This window comes from Aspergillus multicolor, assembly GCF_047715735.1.
Source record: "Aspergillus multicolor strain CBS 133.54 unplaced genomic scaffold BDW74scaffold_4, whole genome shotgun sequence".
Classification (NCBI taxonomy): Eukaryota; Fungi; Ascomycota; class Eurotiomycetes; order Eurotiales; family Aspergillaceae; genus Aspergillus; species Aspergillus multicolor.
This window is the reverse complement of record NW_027395955.1, coordinates 824,711-838,774: the sequence shown is the minus strand read 5'-3', so window position 1 is coordinate 838,774 and position 14,064 is coordinate 824,711. Positions and strand designations below refer to the sequence as shown.

Genomic DNA, 14,064 nt, shown 5'->3' with positions numbered 1-14,064 from the left:
CGCTTCACACATGCTTATGAGCAGCGTCCTCTTGTGCATCTCTGTCATCCAACCGCGTCCACGGAAGGAGCGCCTTCTTGAGCGATAACTTGTTAGAAGTACCAACATCTGCCCCTCGTAGAGCCTCAGGTAGACGTCTAAATGTAGATTTGCTCTTAGACGAGATGGCCACCACAAGGTCCCAAAGCTTTCTCAGAAGGTGAAAGTGGTATATAACCCCGTAGAGCAGAGAGGCTGTTATGACCAGGGCCACGGCAGCTGTGAGGATCATCCAGCCAACGACTGTGTGGCTCGGAATGCCGTTCATGCTGAATATGCTGACGGCCAGCCCGGCAGGGAGAAAGAACATGGTGGCATAGGTGAAGAGGGTGATGTTTTCTGCTTGTTTCAGGGATTTCTTTGATCGGATCGCTTCTTGTGCGCTTGTGACCCGGCCCAGGAGGAACTCGATGTGGATTTCCTTAGCCCGCACATCTCGGACGTGGCCCTCAAGCGCGGCTCTTCGCTGCTTTATTGGCTTTCTGTACTTTTGCTCGTCGCGGCGGGTCCATCTCGGCCGTTCTCTGCCTTGAGAGCTCTCACGCACGTTCCACTGATCAATAACTTCGCGCAGGCTGATCAGGTTTTTCTTCAGAAGTAGCAGGACCCTCTCGCATTCCCGTAAGTTCTCGGGGCTTCTATCCTCGAGGTTGTCGTAAGCGTCCTCATAGCCCGACTCATGCTTCGGACTTGGCTTGCTTTCAACCTCTCTGAGGATCTCTTCAGTGCTGGTGCAAACCTTTTGGAGTATGCGGCTGAGAATGATGAGCTCAAGGACCTTTCTCTGCTGCCAATCGTCGGTTTCGTTATATACGAAGCGCGTATGGTCGTCGATACCATTACCAATCTCATTGTCAATATAGTGGCACGTCCAGTACCTGTCGAAGAAGTCGCCGACTATGCGGAACCCAGTGAACGTACCAGTGAGGCAAATGGAGCGACCCGAGGGCTTGAGTTTCCCAAAAACTGCTGCAACCTGACCGGGAGCCTTCTGGCCATCTTCCCCTTTATGGAAGAACTGGAAAAACACCTCGGTAACCCATAGGTTGAGCGCCACTGTCGTATCGTCATATATGTATGGCTTGGATTTCCCTTGGCGATCGAAGAATTGAGCCAAATTGAGTCTTTCGGACTCCGGTGATGCAATGCAGCAGATCATGGCTCGAACGGGGTCGATAGACCTCAGATAGATGAACCGTTTCTTTGCCTGCAAAGCATGGCGCGGCTTTTCAAGGCAATCCCATAAGTTCTTGAAGGTACGGGCCTCAAATTTTGTGGTCTTAGGAAGTCCCCCCCTTTTGTGCTGCTTACCACTTTTGCGCACATCCTCAACAAAGGCATATCGATCTTCAGAGTCATCACCATTCTCCATTGCCTTGGCAATTGTTCCAGGATCGCTCTTCTCGTTTCCCAGGAGAAGCCGCCCATCCCTAATGATCGATTCTGCTTCCTTTAGTTTGGGTGGCTCAAAACCGAGGAAATCGGGATATTTGTATAGCCACTCTTCTGGCACATCGACAATATTGCTGAGGTCAACCAGTCTGCCATGGGGGTTTTGCCGCTTCAGACTCCTTTGAACGAGCACCGCTACACGTTCCGCATGGACGGCATTATCACCCGTCTCGGTGATGATGGCTTTTTCAATCACCTTCGGTAGTTCGGTCGATCTTTTCTTGGACAGCGTTCGATCCTGCTCATTGGAAGATCCATCGACTGAGGAGTCATCCATACTCAATCTCTCTGGTGGACTTTCCTGGCTGGAAGTTGAGAAGACCAGAAGCAAGATATATGGGATCTCGAACCCACAGTGAAAATAAAAGTCGCGATAAAGCTCCCTATTGAATAGTTCTGGCTCCTTCGTGGACGGGTCCAGATTGCCGGGATAAAGGCCGTTCTCCGAGGAAGAGTTTTGAATAATCGCCATGGCGTGAGAAATCATGTCTTTTGGCTCAATATCGCGATCTAGTTGATGGTTCGAATGGGCCATGAGAAGAGCTAAAGCATAACGCAGCGGATTGTCCCATAGAGCTTCATCAATTCCTTCCTCATCATGTTGTATCTGCGCTTTGACGAGCTGTTCAAAAAGATCAGATTGGTCCTTTGTAATAAACCCCCATGTCCGCCCATAATATAGGACCGTATCCCGAGAATGGAAGAGAAAGCGCGTTTCTCGGGCCGTCCGAGTGACACTGAGCATTCGTTTCTTGAGGACATCATTTTCAAGCGTAAAGCGTCGTATGTTTTGCTTCCTCATGTCTTCTACCGTAAAATTGAGCGCCTGGGCTGATAAAGGTCGTCGTCTACCTAAAGTCGGAAATAGAGCAGCTACAGCCCTCAAGAACTTGTCCAGAATGCCTGTAGAAGGTGACTCCGATGCTCTAAGACTCATATGTTGCTGCAAAGTCTCTGTATCCTGTTGGATCTTTTCCTTTTCTTCCTGCACTCGTCGAACTAGTTCTTCAATATCGTGTAGTGCTTTCCAGATCCAAGCATGGTCGCTTAGACGGTAGACCGGAATGTCGGATAGATCTTGCAAATGCTCCCAAGTGGGCGAGAGTCGATTCCTTGTAAGTCGAAGATGTTCAACCCACTTCTCGATTAAGGGCGGCAGCCAGCGACAAACAGAGATCAACTCCTCTCTAACCCTGAATACCCTCAGGTACGCGGTAGCTTTTAGGATTTGGTAAGGCAGATTTGTAGGACTGTCATGGGGCAAGGAAGCGTCAGGAGTGTTGGCGATGCTCCTTCCGCCGGCCCAGATGTTGGAAGAAAGAGCGTCTCTGCGTTCAAGCCGAGAGACCCATTCCAAATGACCCCTACAGGTCTCATGGATGCGCCTCTGCGAGTCTTGAGCTTGATCGTACTCACTTCCACGCACATCTTGCTCTTTATACAATTCGGCTTGCTGGTGCATATTCAACATGAACATAAATGCAAAGCTGGCGCGAGGCGTCAGTGAAATAACCCAACTGAGTATTGCTGGTCAGAACTTACTAGCTGCCCGATATGCATACTCGATGGTCGCTGATGTCCCCACATGTAAGGCTGATAACGCTCAGAGAGGAAGCCTTTTCTGCAGGGTTGGATACCTCCATAATTGCGCTTCTTGCTCGATTTTTCCGTGACTCTTCCACTTTGCGTAGCTCAAACTTGTGTGATTCAGTCTCCTGGAGTGAGTATCTCTCCCCGTCAGGCGTGTTCAAAATGATCCGAGGACCCTCATTGATCACCTCGGACATCGGTATTCCGGACGCTGAATAATCTGTTGCTCGATGATCTAGAGACTCCTCGGTTTCCCTTGGTTCGAGCCTAGCTGTTTCTGCCAGATGGATGGAGTGCTCATTCCTTTCAGGCGTGTCGAAAGTCACCGGAGGACCTGCGTTGCCCTCGGCGACACCCGGTGTTGCGGGCGCGACATTATTAACCACAGAGTTCAAAAAAGCTTCCGATCCAGGATGCGAGTGGTCGGGGGATATATGGATGCTGCAGACGCCTAATATATGCTCGAGGTTGCGACGGAGGGACCAACGCACGTGTGCTTGTTCAACCAACGGCCACTCCCAGTTGGTTGTTTGCCCCGGGGTCGCTTGAAATAGCCGATTCACTTCATCAACTGATACAATGTACTTCTCCCATCGCTTACTTGTGTCTCGGCATCGTATTTTGAAGACAGTAAGGTATTCGACTATGCTTCTGGACGACATGTCATGTCTCATTTGTTGCTTAGAGTCGTCCTTCAGCTCTTGCGCCACGCGGTTCTTGAAAAGACCCACGACGACGTAAAATGGTGGCCTCGATTCAGTTGGCAGTATTTTTGGTGTGAAAACAAGACTGTGGCCATGAGGTCCATGTGAGTACTCACTCGAGAGTTTCAGCTCGCTCGATGTATAATCGAGATCGCGCAGAACAAAGCTCGGATTGAACTCCAAATTAAGCACCTGCCGCAGTAAGGAGTTGTTGGTGACGCGCATTCGCTGCACCACCATATGATTTTGGCATACGAGGTCAACCTTGAAGTCAAGAGCATTGTTAATAGTATATTCAATTCGCGGCCACTTGTCACCCAAAAATGTCAACGACGGCGGTGTTGAGTCTTCTAAGGGGTGATCTCCGTTGATACGTTCAAGTCGCATCCCAAACCCTTCGCCTGGTAATTGTGCCCTGTTGAATAGGTCGTCGGCCCGAGCGACCATGCAATATGGGAGCGGCGCTAGGGGGTCGTCAAGCGCAACCATGTTTGAAGTCAAGCCCGCCTGTTCGACGTATTGACTGATGCGAAGGACAGATCCGAATGCGCCGCTCGTGGCTGTGATTGTTCCATCGCCAAATGATACGTACGGCGCATGCCGTCGGGGTTCATTCGTTCGGTTTTGAGGATTCCGGCGCGTCTCGTGCTGTTTTGTCCGCCTCGACGGCGGCCGTGGAACTGCAACCGGTTAGAAACTATCTCACCTCAGCCGTCTTTGATATGTAGACTCACTAATCAGAGCCCTCTGAAACGCCGAATCAGTGAGCTGGGGTAATCCGTCGAACTCGAGCCCTGGCATGATGAGTCGGTTGTCGGGTAGGCGCAACGCACTTTCCTCCAGGTGAGATGGGCAAGGCTTTGATAAATGACTGCAGTTTGGCTCAGCCTCGTGTGGCCCCCAAGAAGGAGGAATTTTCTCATCGTTCGATCCCTGTTGGTGTAACATATCATTGCGAACGGTTTATGCGATTGGTTATAGGCCCTTGGGGACACCAGACTAGACGCATGCTTGCTTTTCGCTCTGCGGGCATACGGGCAGGGCTTAAGCGTCGGAGATATAGCCTTCCAGGTCGCTAAGAGTAGTCCCGCCGTTTACCATTCGGTGTCAAGGTTGTCATCTCATAGATAGGTGCCACAAGAACATAATTTGGGAGCGGTAGAGCGGGCATTGAATGAGAGGAGGTGCCATCACGCTAGTGAAGCTGGCCGATTGGAGTAGAGCAGTGGCTATTCTTGGCCAAGGAACTGTTATTGGGTGGCCGCAGATTTGCTTGCAGATAATTAGGAAAAGGCATTCCTCAATGACAACCAATTGTGACTTGAATGGCTTGACAATGACATTGAAGGTGGGCGAGGCAGGAAGCGCCGTGCTCGCTTGGGAGTCAGACTCCGGAGCCGGAGTGGGGAGCACGTGATCAGAGCGCCTTCTAGGCGAGAGTACTTCCAGAGTAGAACCAAGTCATCTCTTCTCTCTTCGCTCCATCTCTGAGCATGAGCTCATGACTGTCGGATTTGAAAACAGCAAAGCCAAAGGAAATCAACACAATGGAGTCGAAAAGTATCTGTACTGAAACAGACAATGGCCAGCAAATCTCAATACAATATAAAACCGGTCTTCTCCGTTTGTCTGAGCGACGCGACAGGGCATCACAATCAAGACCTAGCACTCAATATTTAGTTTCATGACAATCTAGAGCATGTTTAGACGCTGGTCTCTTCTGGGGTGCGCTAGCTACCGGAGTATAGCAGTAGATTAGACAAAAGCGACTTCGGCTCGGAGTTTGATTTAATTTACTCTCTAGAAAACATGCTCAACGAGTGTTACTTGAGGCTAGAGATGAGTCTTGAAGCAACATAGCATGAGCCAAAGCAAGGGTCGATGCCATTCATCTGTCAGCTCTTGCCGAGAGGCAGCGCGAGGAGCCCGGCTCATACGAAGTTGCCAACAACACACAAGAAGCGAAAGCTTATGCGCCACCACACTTCCAGTGCTAGAGCACCACCTCCGAGCATTTCTTACGTTACTCCTTGGGAGTTATGAGTACGTTGATGATGGCGATTTATCGATACTCTTTTCTATGTGCAAGCCAATCAGCGTATGACGTCGTTTGTCGGAACGTATCAGCGTCTGAAGAGAAGATCCTGCAACACCCCTAGGAAAACGAGCCTGCAGAATGATCCAATAAATGGCATCACGAACTTCGGTTCTGCAATGTCTCCGGAGTAATGACACTAAGAAGGGACAAGCCCTTGAATGCTATGTGCGTTAGTTCAAATGTGCCTTTCCAAGACACAGCTGACTTGGAATCCCAGCTTCTGTCCGCGTCGTCGAATGCCTGCGGCCTTGCGTCTCCGACAGAAGAAGATCCTGCAAGTGATGCGCTCGGCTTTCAGAAGATAAAGGTTGGTTGAGTTGATATAGTTCGTATTCGTATTTGGCAACAGACTCCACACCAAGCAATCACCACCCGGTTCGTATTTCAAAATTGTCCATGCTCGGAGTTCCGTTTGCTGATTGAATCCAGATAAAGACACGAACGAGACACATCATGAACCACTGCAGACTTGTAGAAAGCACTTCGTATGCCCGTCTCCACTTTCAGGGCTGCTCGGATCAGGCGCTAGTTGGCCGAGTACGTATCGCCATGACGACGCTATACCCACTCCGAGCCGACTTTGCGAGATCATTCGTTTAGCCTCAGTGCTTGGTGCTCTTATTTCCGACTATTCCCACGACACGAACACCACGTACGCAATTCATGTCGGCTCAGCCTTGTGCCGAAAGAGCCGGACTGTGTGCTGCTCAAGGTTTTATTATCTTGTGCCTCCTTCTCTGTGAGCATGTTTCTGCGCTACGGCAGAGATTTTGCTGACAATGGTCCGTCGCCTCATCTGGAAATTATGGAGTGCTGCACTACTCGCGTTGACAGCGAGGGGAGACTACGTGTCGACCAACTACGATAACTACAATGTGGGAAATCTCGGTCATCGCCCTCATTTGGAATTTCACTCAAGCAGCGAATATGCGCCGCTCCTCCAAGTGAACATATGGAATCCTGATGGAATCTCCCAGACAGGCTCGCATATCTTCCTCCGCCATGACGGAAACGACTCCTCGCCGCTCTCATCGCCTCTAATTCTAAACGCGCAAGACCTAAGCGCGGTGTACATAAACCGAACATTCAACAACGTCTTTGGCACGCGGATCCAGGAGAACTTCGGGAAGAAGTATCTGACCTTCTGGGCAGGCGACAAGGGTAATGGGATTGGTGATGGGTACGGCCTTGCGTACGACGGTACCTATCAGCTTGCTTACAAGATCTCGGCGCAAAATATCAACGTCCACGCTGACCTGCACGAATTTGCGTTCACGGGAAATGGAACGGCGCTGGTTACTGGGGTGAACCACATTCGCGTACGTGGAAACGTCTTGAGCGAGAAACATGGGTGGAATTACGTCCTGCCTGATGACCTCGAGCTCGATATCCTCGATGGAGTCTTCCAGGAAATTGACCTCAATACAAACGAGGTGCTCTTTGACTGGCGGGCATTGGATCATGTCAATCCACTGGACTCGTTTGAGCCGATGGGAAGTGGGTGGGATGCGTATCATATCAACAGTATCCAGAAGGTAAATCCATTCCCTCCTCAACCAACCCTAACCGAAAACGATGAACCTGACAGCCCCAGACGCAAGCAGGAAACTACCTCATCTCAATTCGACACACGCACTCAATCTACCTCATCGATGGTCGCACCGGCAGCATAATCTGGACCCTGGGCGGCCGACAGAACAAATTCATCGAGAAGCGCCCTCCATCTCCATCTCCAGAATCCAGCATCCCAGCCCTCCTAACAATGTCCTGGCAACACCACGCGCGCTTTGTCCCAGACACCAACGAAACCCAACTAACCTTCTTTGACAACCACGCAAAGGTCACAACGCACGGCGAATGCAGCACAAATTGCTCGCGCGGACTGCACGTCGCCATCAATATAACTGCCACCCCGCCAACTGCGCAGCTCCTGCAGCAGTATACGCACCCGACGAACCTACAGGCGCAGAGCCAGGGCAGCGTGCAGCCTCTTGAGCCATCATCATCGGATCTAGGAAACGTCTTTATTGGCTGGGGTCGATGTCCAACGTTCACGGAACACAGCGCGTCCGGGGAGACGGTGCTCGATGTGCAATTCTCGCCGTGGCATAGCGACGATATACCCGATGCGCTGGATAACTACCGCGCGTACAAGATGAACTGGGTAGCGACGCCATGGTGGGATCCTGCTATTGCGATGAGACAGGATGAGAACGGGACGCTTGTGGTATACGCTAGCTGGAACGGGGCTACAGAGGTGCGCAGCTGGGTTGTGCGCGGCTCAGCTGAGGAAGATAGCCAAGAAGGTGATAAGAACATGCTGCTGGCGATGTCAAAACGGACGGGTTTCGAAACCAGGTTGACCATCTCCTTTGATGAAAATGGTACCGACTATCGATATCTCTGGGCTGAAGCGCTCGATGCGCGAGGAAACATCCTCCGAACAAGCGAGGTCGCGGATCTGGACGCCATGGAATTCCCGAGCGATTCTTATTCCTCAGCGGTATATAGGGAACTTGGGCTCGCTTCAACCTCCTCATTCGCCGTATTCCTCGCGAACAACGAGACCACAACAAACCTTACAGACTCGGATACCGCCGCCACCGTCCAATACCATTCCCATGCTGCCGGCCTATCCAAAGCCGCTGCTGCACTACTAGGAACCGGTCTCGGCGTTCTAGCGCTGACGATTATATCCGCTGTGATTGTTTACCTCCGCCGCCGGCAGCACCAGCGACAGCGAGACAGCGGCTATGACAGCGTACCGCTAAAGGCGTCTGATTTTGAGCTGGGGTTCGATGCGGACGAGGATGAAGCCGATCGTCGCGACGATGATGCTGCCGTTGACGATGAACCCAAGCACTTGAGGACTGACGAAGAGGATAGGCAGGCGTTGCTCCCCAAGCCTGGATGATATGATGGCCTGGCCAGCACAGCTGCGTTGCGTTGCCCGGTTGATAATGTGCAGTATATCAGCCCTGTGTGCCATGGAGCGATAAATTACCAACCGAGCGCTGCTCCTTCTCATCGGCCGGGCATGCATACCTAGCAGATCCAGCTGGCGGGTCCCTAGCCCCAGATGATTGGACGGCGAGGGCCCTGCGTCATCAGCCTCGCCGTCACCTCGAGGCGGGCGCCGCATCGGCCCCAATCTGGACTAGAGCGAGGCGCCATATTCCAGCTTATCGCTGAGCCTGAACGTATAAAGATGCGGTGCGTCTCGGCATCCTTAGCATCTCCAGCTCGCATCCATTACCGGACCCTGAACCTGAACTATAAACCGCCCTCAATGGCCTCCACCACGCAGTCGCCGTCGCGCAAACTCCAAGTCGACTTCTCCTGGAAGCGCTTCAAAGGCCTCATCACGGACGCCGAAGCACACGCCCCCGACACCAGCGATAACCCCGAGCCGCTCTACATAGTCCACTGGAACGCCGTCAAGTCCCCGCACATGACATTCAAGCGGCCCTCAGACGACTGCACAATTGGCACGGGAACTCTACACCTCGTGCGCATCAACGCCGACTACACGGTCAACGGGCGGAGCGGGACGCTCGTCGCACAACGACGCTTCAAGACGCTCTACACCCATGAATCGCACGCTTATGCAGACCCCGAGACTGGGAAGCCGAGCACCCTAACCTGGACGAGCGACTCGGGTTTCACGACGTGGGATTTTGTCTGCGTAGACGAGCGCCAGCGGCCTGTTGCGAAGTACTCGGCAAAGATCTGGGGGGTGAAGAAGATCGGGTATGTGGAGTTTATGGATGATCGGGAGCTGACGCAGGCGATGCGCGATGAGATTGTTGTTACGGGGATTACGCTGTTTTATTGCATGTGGCTGAGGGTGAATAATATCTTCTCGTTGTTTGGGGCTGCGTTGCATAGGAAGGAGAAAGACCCAGGATTGGCTGAGGGGGGTGCAGATGCGGGGGGGACTAAGTAGTGGGAACAGGGGTATCAATTTCTACTGTAGGAAAGTCTAGCTAACTGATGATTTAATGTCTACTCCCATCCTCTTTCAAGGAAAATCTTCGATGTGTTTCTGTCTACAACTCAAACACCCACTCCGGCGCATCCACAAACTTCGACGCCATTGTCCTCAGACTCTTATCAGGGAGCTTATATTCCTCCAACAACGCCGCAACATCAAACTCGCGGAACAGCCGCCCATCAACCAACATCCGAATCACCCGAATACGCGCATAAAGAAGCCTAGCAAACCCCTCTCTATCCCTGCCAAAATCCAACAGCGCATCAATCTCCTCCGCCAGCAGCTCGGCCAGCCACTCCGGACGCGTGTTATAGTACGTCAACGGGAGCTCAAGTTCGGGCATGCCTCTGCGCGGACCATATCCCCTGCGATATATGTTCCAGTCGCAGTACGTGATCTCCTCATGCGGAAAATCCCCACGCTGCAGCTTATCCTCGCCAGACGTCAAGTTTAGGATCATGGTATCAACCCTGATGTCGCGGTCCACGATGGGAGGGGGGCAGACAACGCGGTAAGCTCGAATATCCAGAGCCTGCTCGTCCGAGATTTTCTTCTGGCCTACGGGTCCGTATCGAAGGAACCGCTCTAGCAGAGCGAGAAAGTCCCATTCGTAGCGAGAACGGCCGCCGTCGCCTCCTTGCATACGACCGACGCTTGGGTGGATGATTGTGCCGAAGAGCCGCACGTCCACGTAAAGTTCGTCGATGTGCGTCGTGAGATATGGGACGCAGAGCCAGGTTGGGAAGACATCGTTGTCGTTCTCGGCGGAGATGTCCAGGTGGTACTTGATGTATCTGGATTCCTGGCGCGCGAGGATTGCTTTGGTCTCGTCGTGAAATTCCTTAGAGGTTAAGAGGAGGTCAAGGCTGTTTGAAGGGCTGTGGGTGGGGCGAATCTCGTGGTAGGGCCGAGCCCGCCAGGCCATGTATCGGAGATCATTGAATGTTGATCTGTTCTCCTTGGAGGGATATTCCGGGGCGGGGCGGCTGTTGAATAGGGCGTGCTCGATGACGATGCTCCGGATCTCTGGGGGTAGTTGGAGGAAGGGAAACATGGTGGCTGATAGGGTCCTTAGTCGTTCCGTTTGGGGTCTGTATTGAGTCAAACTGGGAGACTCGATGAAGTTAAAGCCTCATGAAATGCCAATCTCAGGGAGCCGAGGGCCTCAAACCGAAAATGCGGCACAGCCTCATCTGGGAGTCAAGCTAACTCATAGTCGCTGATATGGCCCACTTGAGACAATAGTACACATTGCTGATTCGCCGGCGATATTTCTCATGACTCACGAGAACGCTTTTGACTCATGATCCAATTAAGCCCTTGAGATCTTCCCGGGATGTTGGTGCGCTCTTTCTGGCGTGGGGAAGCAATGTGGCGGCCTCTCTTGTCAACCAGCATACTGCTCTTGGGTCATCATGCACAGCCATGCACAAAAGTCATATCACTCGCCAGTTCACCTCATAAGTCTTAGGCAGACCCTGGTCTAGGTCCTTGCCGCGAATGGCAAACACGCCAACTTTGATAAGGTCACCGCTAACAATCTCCTTCAGAAGTATACCAGTGACCATGCCCCCATAACTGAGACACACTGCAAAGTTTCGCGTCTCGGGATAATAAGTATCAACCCACTGATGTAGATTTATCTTCACCTAACTTCGGGTACTGAGGGAATGACGGCTGTCTTGTGAAGGGGCATCGCTAATGGCCATTATCCGGCCACCATTGGCCCGTTCCCGACCCGTATATGAGATGAGACCGGCTTGAACAATACTAACGCTCATGTCTTCATGGATGGTCCACGTTTTGAGCGCCGGATGGTCGACACTGAAAGAATCGCACATAAGCACTCTTTCTGGCAACATAATTACCCTGTCGGGCAACATCTCGGTTCCGAAAGGCAGCATGGTGCCAGGGCCTTGTGGTGAAGCACCATGATGCAAATAGTAATACCAGAAAAGACCTATGGTCATTTGAGAAGCGTAAAACTTCGAGGAGTAGAAGACATAGCCCACTTTCAGTGCGGCCTCTCTCAGAAATTCCACCGGGTATCCGTTTCCTGCTGCATGCCCCAACCTCCCAAATGATTCTCGTAGAGCGCCATCTACACCGTGATTATTGCGGACCTTGTACCAGTCTGTTACACCAAGAACAGACATAATGGCCTCCGCACGACTCTCCTTGCAATAACGTCGGTTGCCAAGCGACAGGATTTCCACTCGTTCCAGATCTGCGATATCAGAAAGTCCGCTGACACCAAGGAAGCATGGCAGCCCCTCAAGGGGTTTGAGAAGAAGATTCCTCTCACCCGAAGTATCAACGGGCGCGAGGCTTTTGGAAGAATATGTCCTGTTTCTAGATGGTAGCTCTCGGCAAGTTAGGCTGATTAGTTCCGCAAGGTCATCTAGGCGAACAGGTGTTTTGCTGGCTGGCCCGACTGTCAAAGGATTCCACTGTCGATCGTAAAAGACCATATCGGGCCGAAGGCAAAGCTCCTGTAGTGTCCAGAGAGAGGTGAACCAGCTGTTCAACTCTGCTTGCCCCCACGCATCCTTTGTATTGCGAACGAACTCAATCTCGATCTCAGCCTCCGCGTCACCAAGGTGAGCCAGGCAGGGTGGGAGCTCATACCCTCTCAATAGTAGGTAACATATTGCAAGCCTTGAAACTGCAGCGTGCATTCCCTTCCATTCAGACACGTCATTTAACCAGGCCACAGCATATCTCGCTGCATGGAAGATCCTGGCCTGGCGCGACACTTCTTCGGCGGCAATCCTTTGAAGCGAATCGCTCTCCGGCTTTTGAGGTATACAAAGGAGGTCAAGCCAGATAAAGCGGGTTTTGAAGCCAGCAGAAAGGAGGATATCCGGTAGTCGCAAGACATTAAATCGTGAATTCTGAGAAACGAGCCATTCTTCAACTCCTTCAACGCGTAGGGGGCGTGATTCAGGGATCTCAAAACGGCCCCAGGTGTGGCTGATCGCAGTATACTCCACTGGCTTTTTTAGAGTCTGTGAGATAACACTTCGACGTTGCTCGACATCCCATAGGTAATAAGGCGTATCATCTGCCGTCTCTGCGACTTGAAGCCACTGACATGGTGCAATCGAAGCGCCAATACCTGCTTCACAGCCAGACGCAGTACTGTCGGTAGCAGTATCGTGATGTGTGCTTTTAGATAAACTGATGTGGTGCTGGTCCACTAGGGATCTCAAGATCGACATTGCCAGTCGTTGAGCAGCAGCTATCTTTGCAGACTTCCTACGGTAGCCTATCCGCCTTTGCGCAGTCGTGTCAGCGAAGTGTTCGCAGAACCCTAACATGAACAGGTCTCGCATCGTGCCCTGATATCCTTCGCCACCGAGACTGAGCACTTGATCCGACAAGAAAATCTGACGTATAACATCCCGTGATCGCTCCATGGACCCTTCGAACTCTATCATACCGTTCCACCATTCGAGTAGGATGCGACCAATGACGGTTTGCTACGCGGAAAGATGTACTTGTAGCCGCCTGAAGTTATCATCATCGACGAAGAACAACCACTTTTTCAACCCCCTTCCAGAGCCGCTGTTGCTGTCAAGTTCGTCGAGTTCATGGCCGAAGATAGCCTCAACAACATGCGACAGAGTAGAATCGGAATAATTGACTGTTTGGCAATCCTGTACTCGCTGATATGGAGGGAGCAAGCTCGCGGAGCGGTCCAAGGTCCTTCAAACTGCGGGAAGCGTAAAGTGCACCAGCAACAACATCATTCCAAATGATATGAATGACGGGGTCGTCTGCTGATATTTCAAAAGCACCTTCTTTCTCAGCCATCAAGGCCATTGCCCTCACACCGGACACTAGGGTGGGGTTGAGGGTACCGCTGTGTGTCCCCGCGGAGGTCTTGTAATTGAATTTTGTTCCCTTGATCCGAGACATCGGTCATAACTTAAAGATTCCGTAAAATGTAAGAGCTTCATGCCACGCTGTATCGTTTTTGAGCGCGTATTGGATTAGAGGCTCGATAAACCTAGAGATGGACCTTGCTTCAGGATCTTGAGACGCTATTGAGGACTTTTTGGATCCCAATTGGTGCTCGACAAGTTCTTCGGCCTGGCGGTATATGGCTATAAGCATCTCCGACAGAAGAGATGCTAACCCATCAGCAAAGTTCTCCTTCAAAACAATTCCATCATCAATATCGC

The 14,064-nt window shown here is 51.7% G+C and overlaps 5 protein-coding genes across 5 annotated transcripts; 2 read left to right on the top strand and 3 right to left on the bottom strand.

Annotated features, from left to right (window-relative positions):
• Positions 1–4: 4 nt before the first annotated feature.
• BDW74DRAFT_188455 (uncharacterized protein) lies at positions 5–4,586 on the bottom strand (the record flags this gene model as incomplete). The annotated part of the gene is made up of 5 exons (XM_073731724.1): positions 5–2,632; positions 2,693–2,978; positions 3,034–3,316; positions 3,416–4,465; positions 4,520–4,586. 5 exons carry the CDS (start codon positions 4,584–4,586, stop codon positions 5–7), a joined length of 4,314 nt encoding a protein of 1,437 aa, XP_073587142.1.
• Positions 4,587–6,662: 2,076 nt separating this feature from the next.
• On the top strand, positions 6,663–8,829 carry BDW74DRAFT_188453 (uncharacterized protein; the record flags this gene model as incomplete). The annotated part of the gene is made up of 2 exons (XM_073731723.1): positions 6,663–7,418; positions 7,478–8,829. The coding sequence occupies 2 exons, from the start codon at positions 6,663–6,665 to the stop codon at positions 8,795–8,797; spliced, it is 2,076 nt and encodes a 691-aa protein (XP_073587141.1). The 3' UTR covers positions 8,798–8,829.
• A 343-nt stretch (positions 8,830–9,172) lies between these two features.
• BDW74DRAFT_175097 (uncharacterized protein) lies at positions 9,173–9,829 on the top strand (the record flags this gene model as incomplete). The annotated part of the gene is made up of 1 exon (XM_073728214.1): positions 9,173–9,829. The coding sequence occupies one exon, from the start codon at positions 9,173–9,175 to the stop codon at positions 9,827–9,829; it is 657 nt and encodes a 218-aa protein (XP_073587140.1).
• A 51-nt stretch (positions 9,830–9,880) lies between these two features.
• Positions 9,881–11,336, bottom strand: BDW74DRAFT_100482 (uncharacterized protein). The gene has a single exon (XM_073721469.1). It carries the CDS (start codon positions 10,929–10,931, stop codon positions 9,933–9,935), a length of 999 nt encoding a protein of 332 aa, XP_073587139.1. The 5' UTR covers positions 10,932–11,336; the 3' UTR covers positions 9,881–9,932.
• BDW74DRAFT_100475 (uncharacterized protein) lies at positions 11,229–13,401 on the bottom strand. Its single transcript, XM_073721468.1, has one exon. It carries the CDS (start codon positions 13,315–13,317, stop codon positions 11,527–11,529), a length of 1,791 nt encoding a protein of 596 aa, XP_073587138.1. The 5' UTR covers positions 13,318–13,401; the 3' UTR covers positions 11,229–11,526.
• Between the last annotated feature and the right edge of the window lie 663 nt (positions 13,402–14,064).

What these genes read in the sequence shown, in the direction of transcription:
- BDW74DRAFT_100475 (XM_073721468.1), bottom strand. Translation starts at nt 13,317, where the DNA reads ATGATAGAGTTCGAAGGGTCCATGGAGCGATCACGGGATGTTATACGT.
- BDW74DRAFT_100482 (XM_073721469.1), bottom strand. Translation starts at nt 10,931, where the DNA reads ATGTTTCCCTTCCTCCAACTACCCCCAGAGATCCGGAGCATCGTCATC.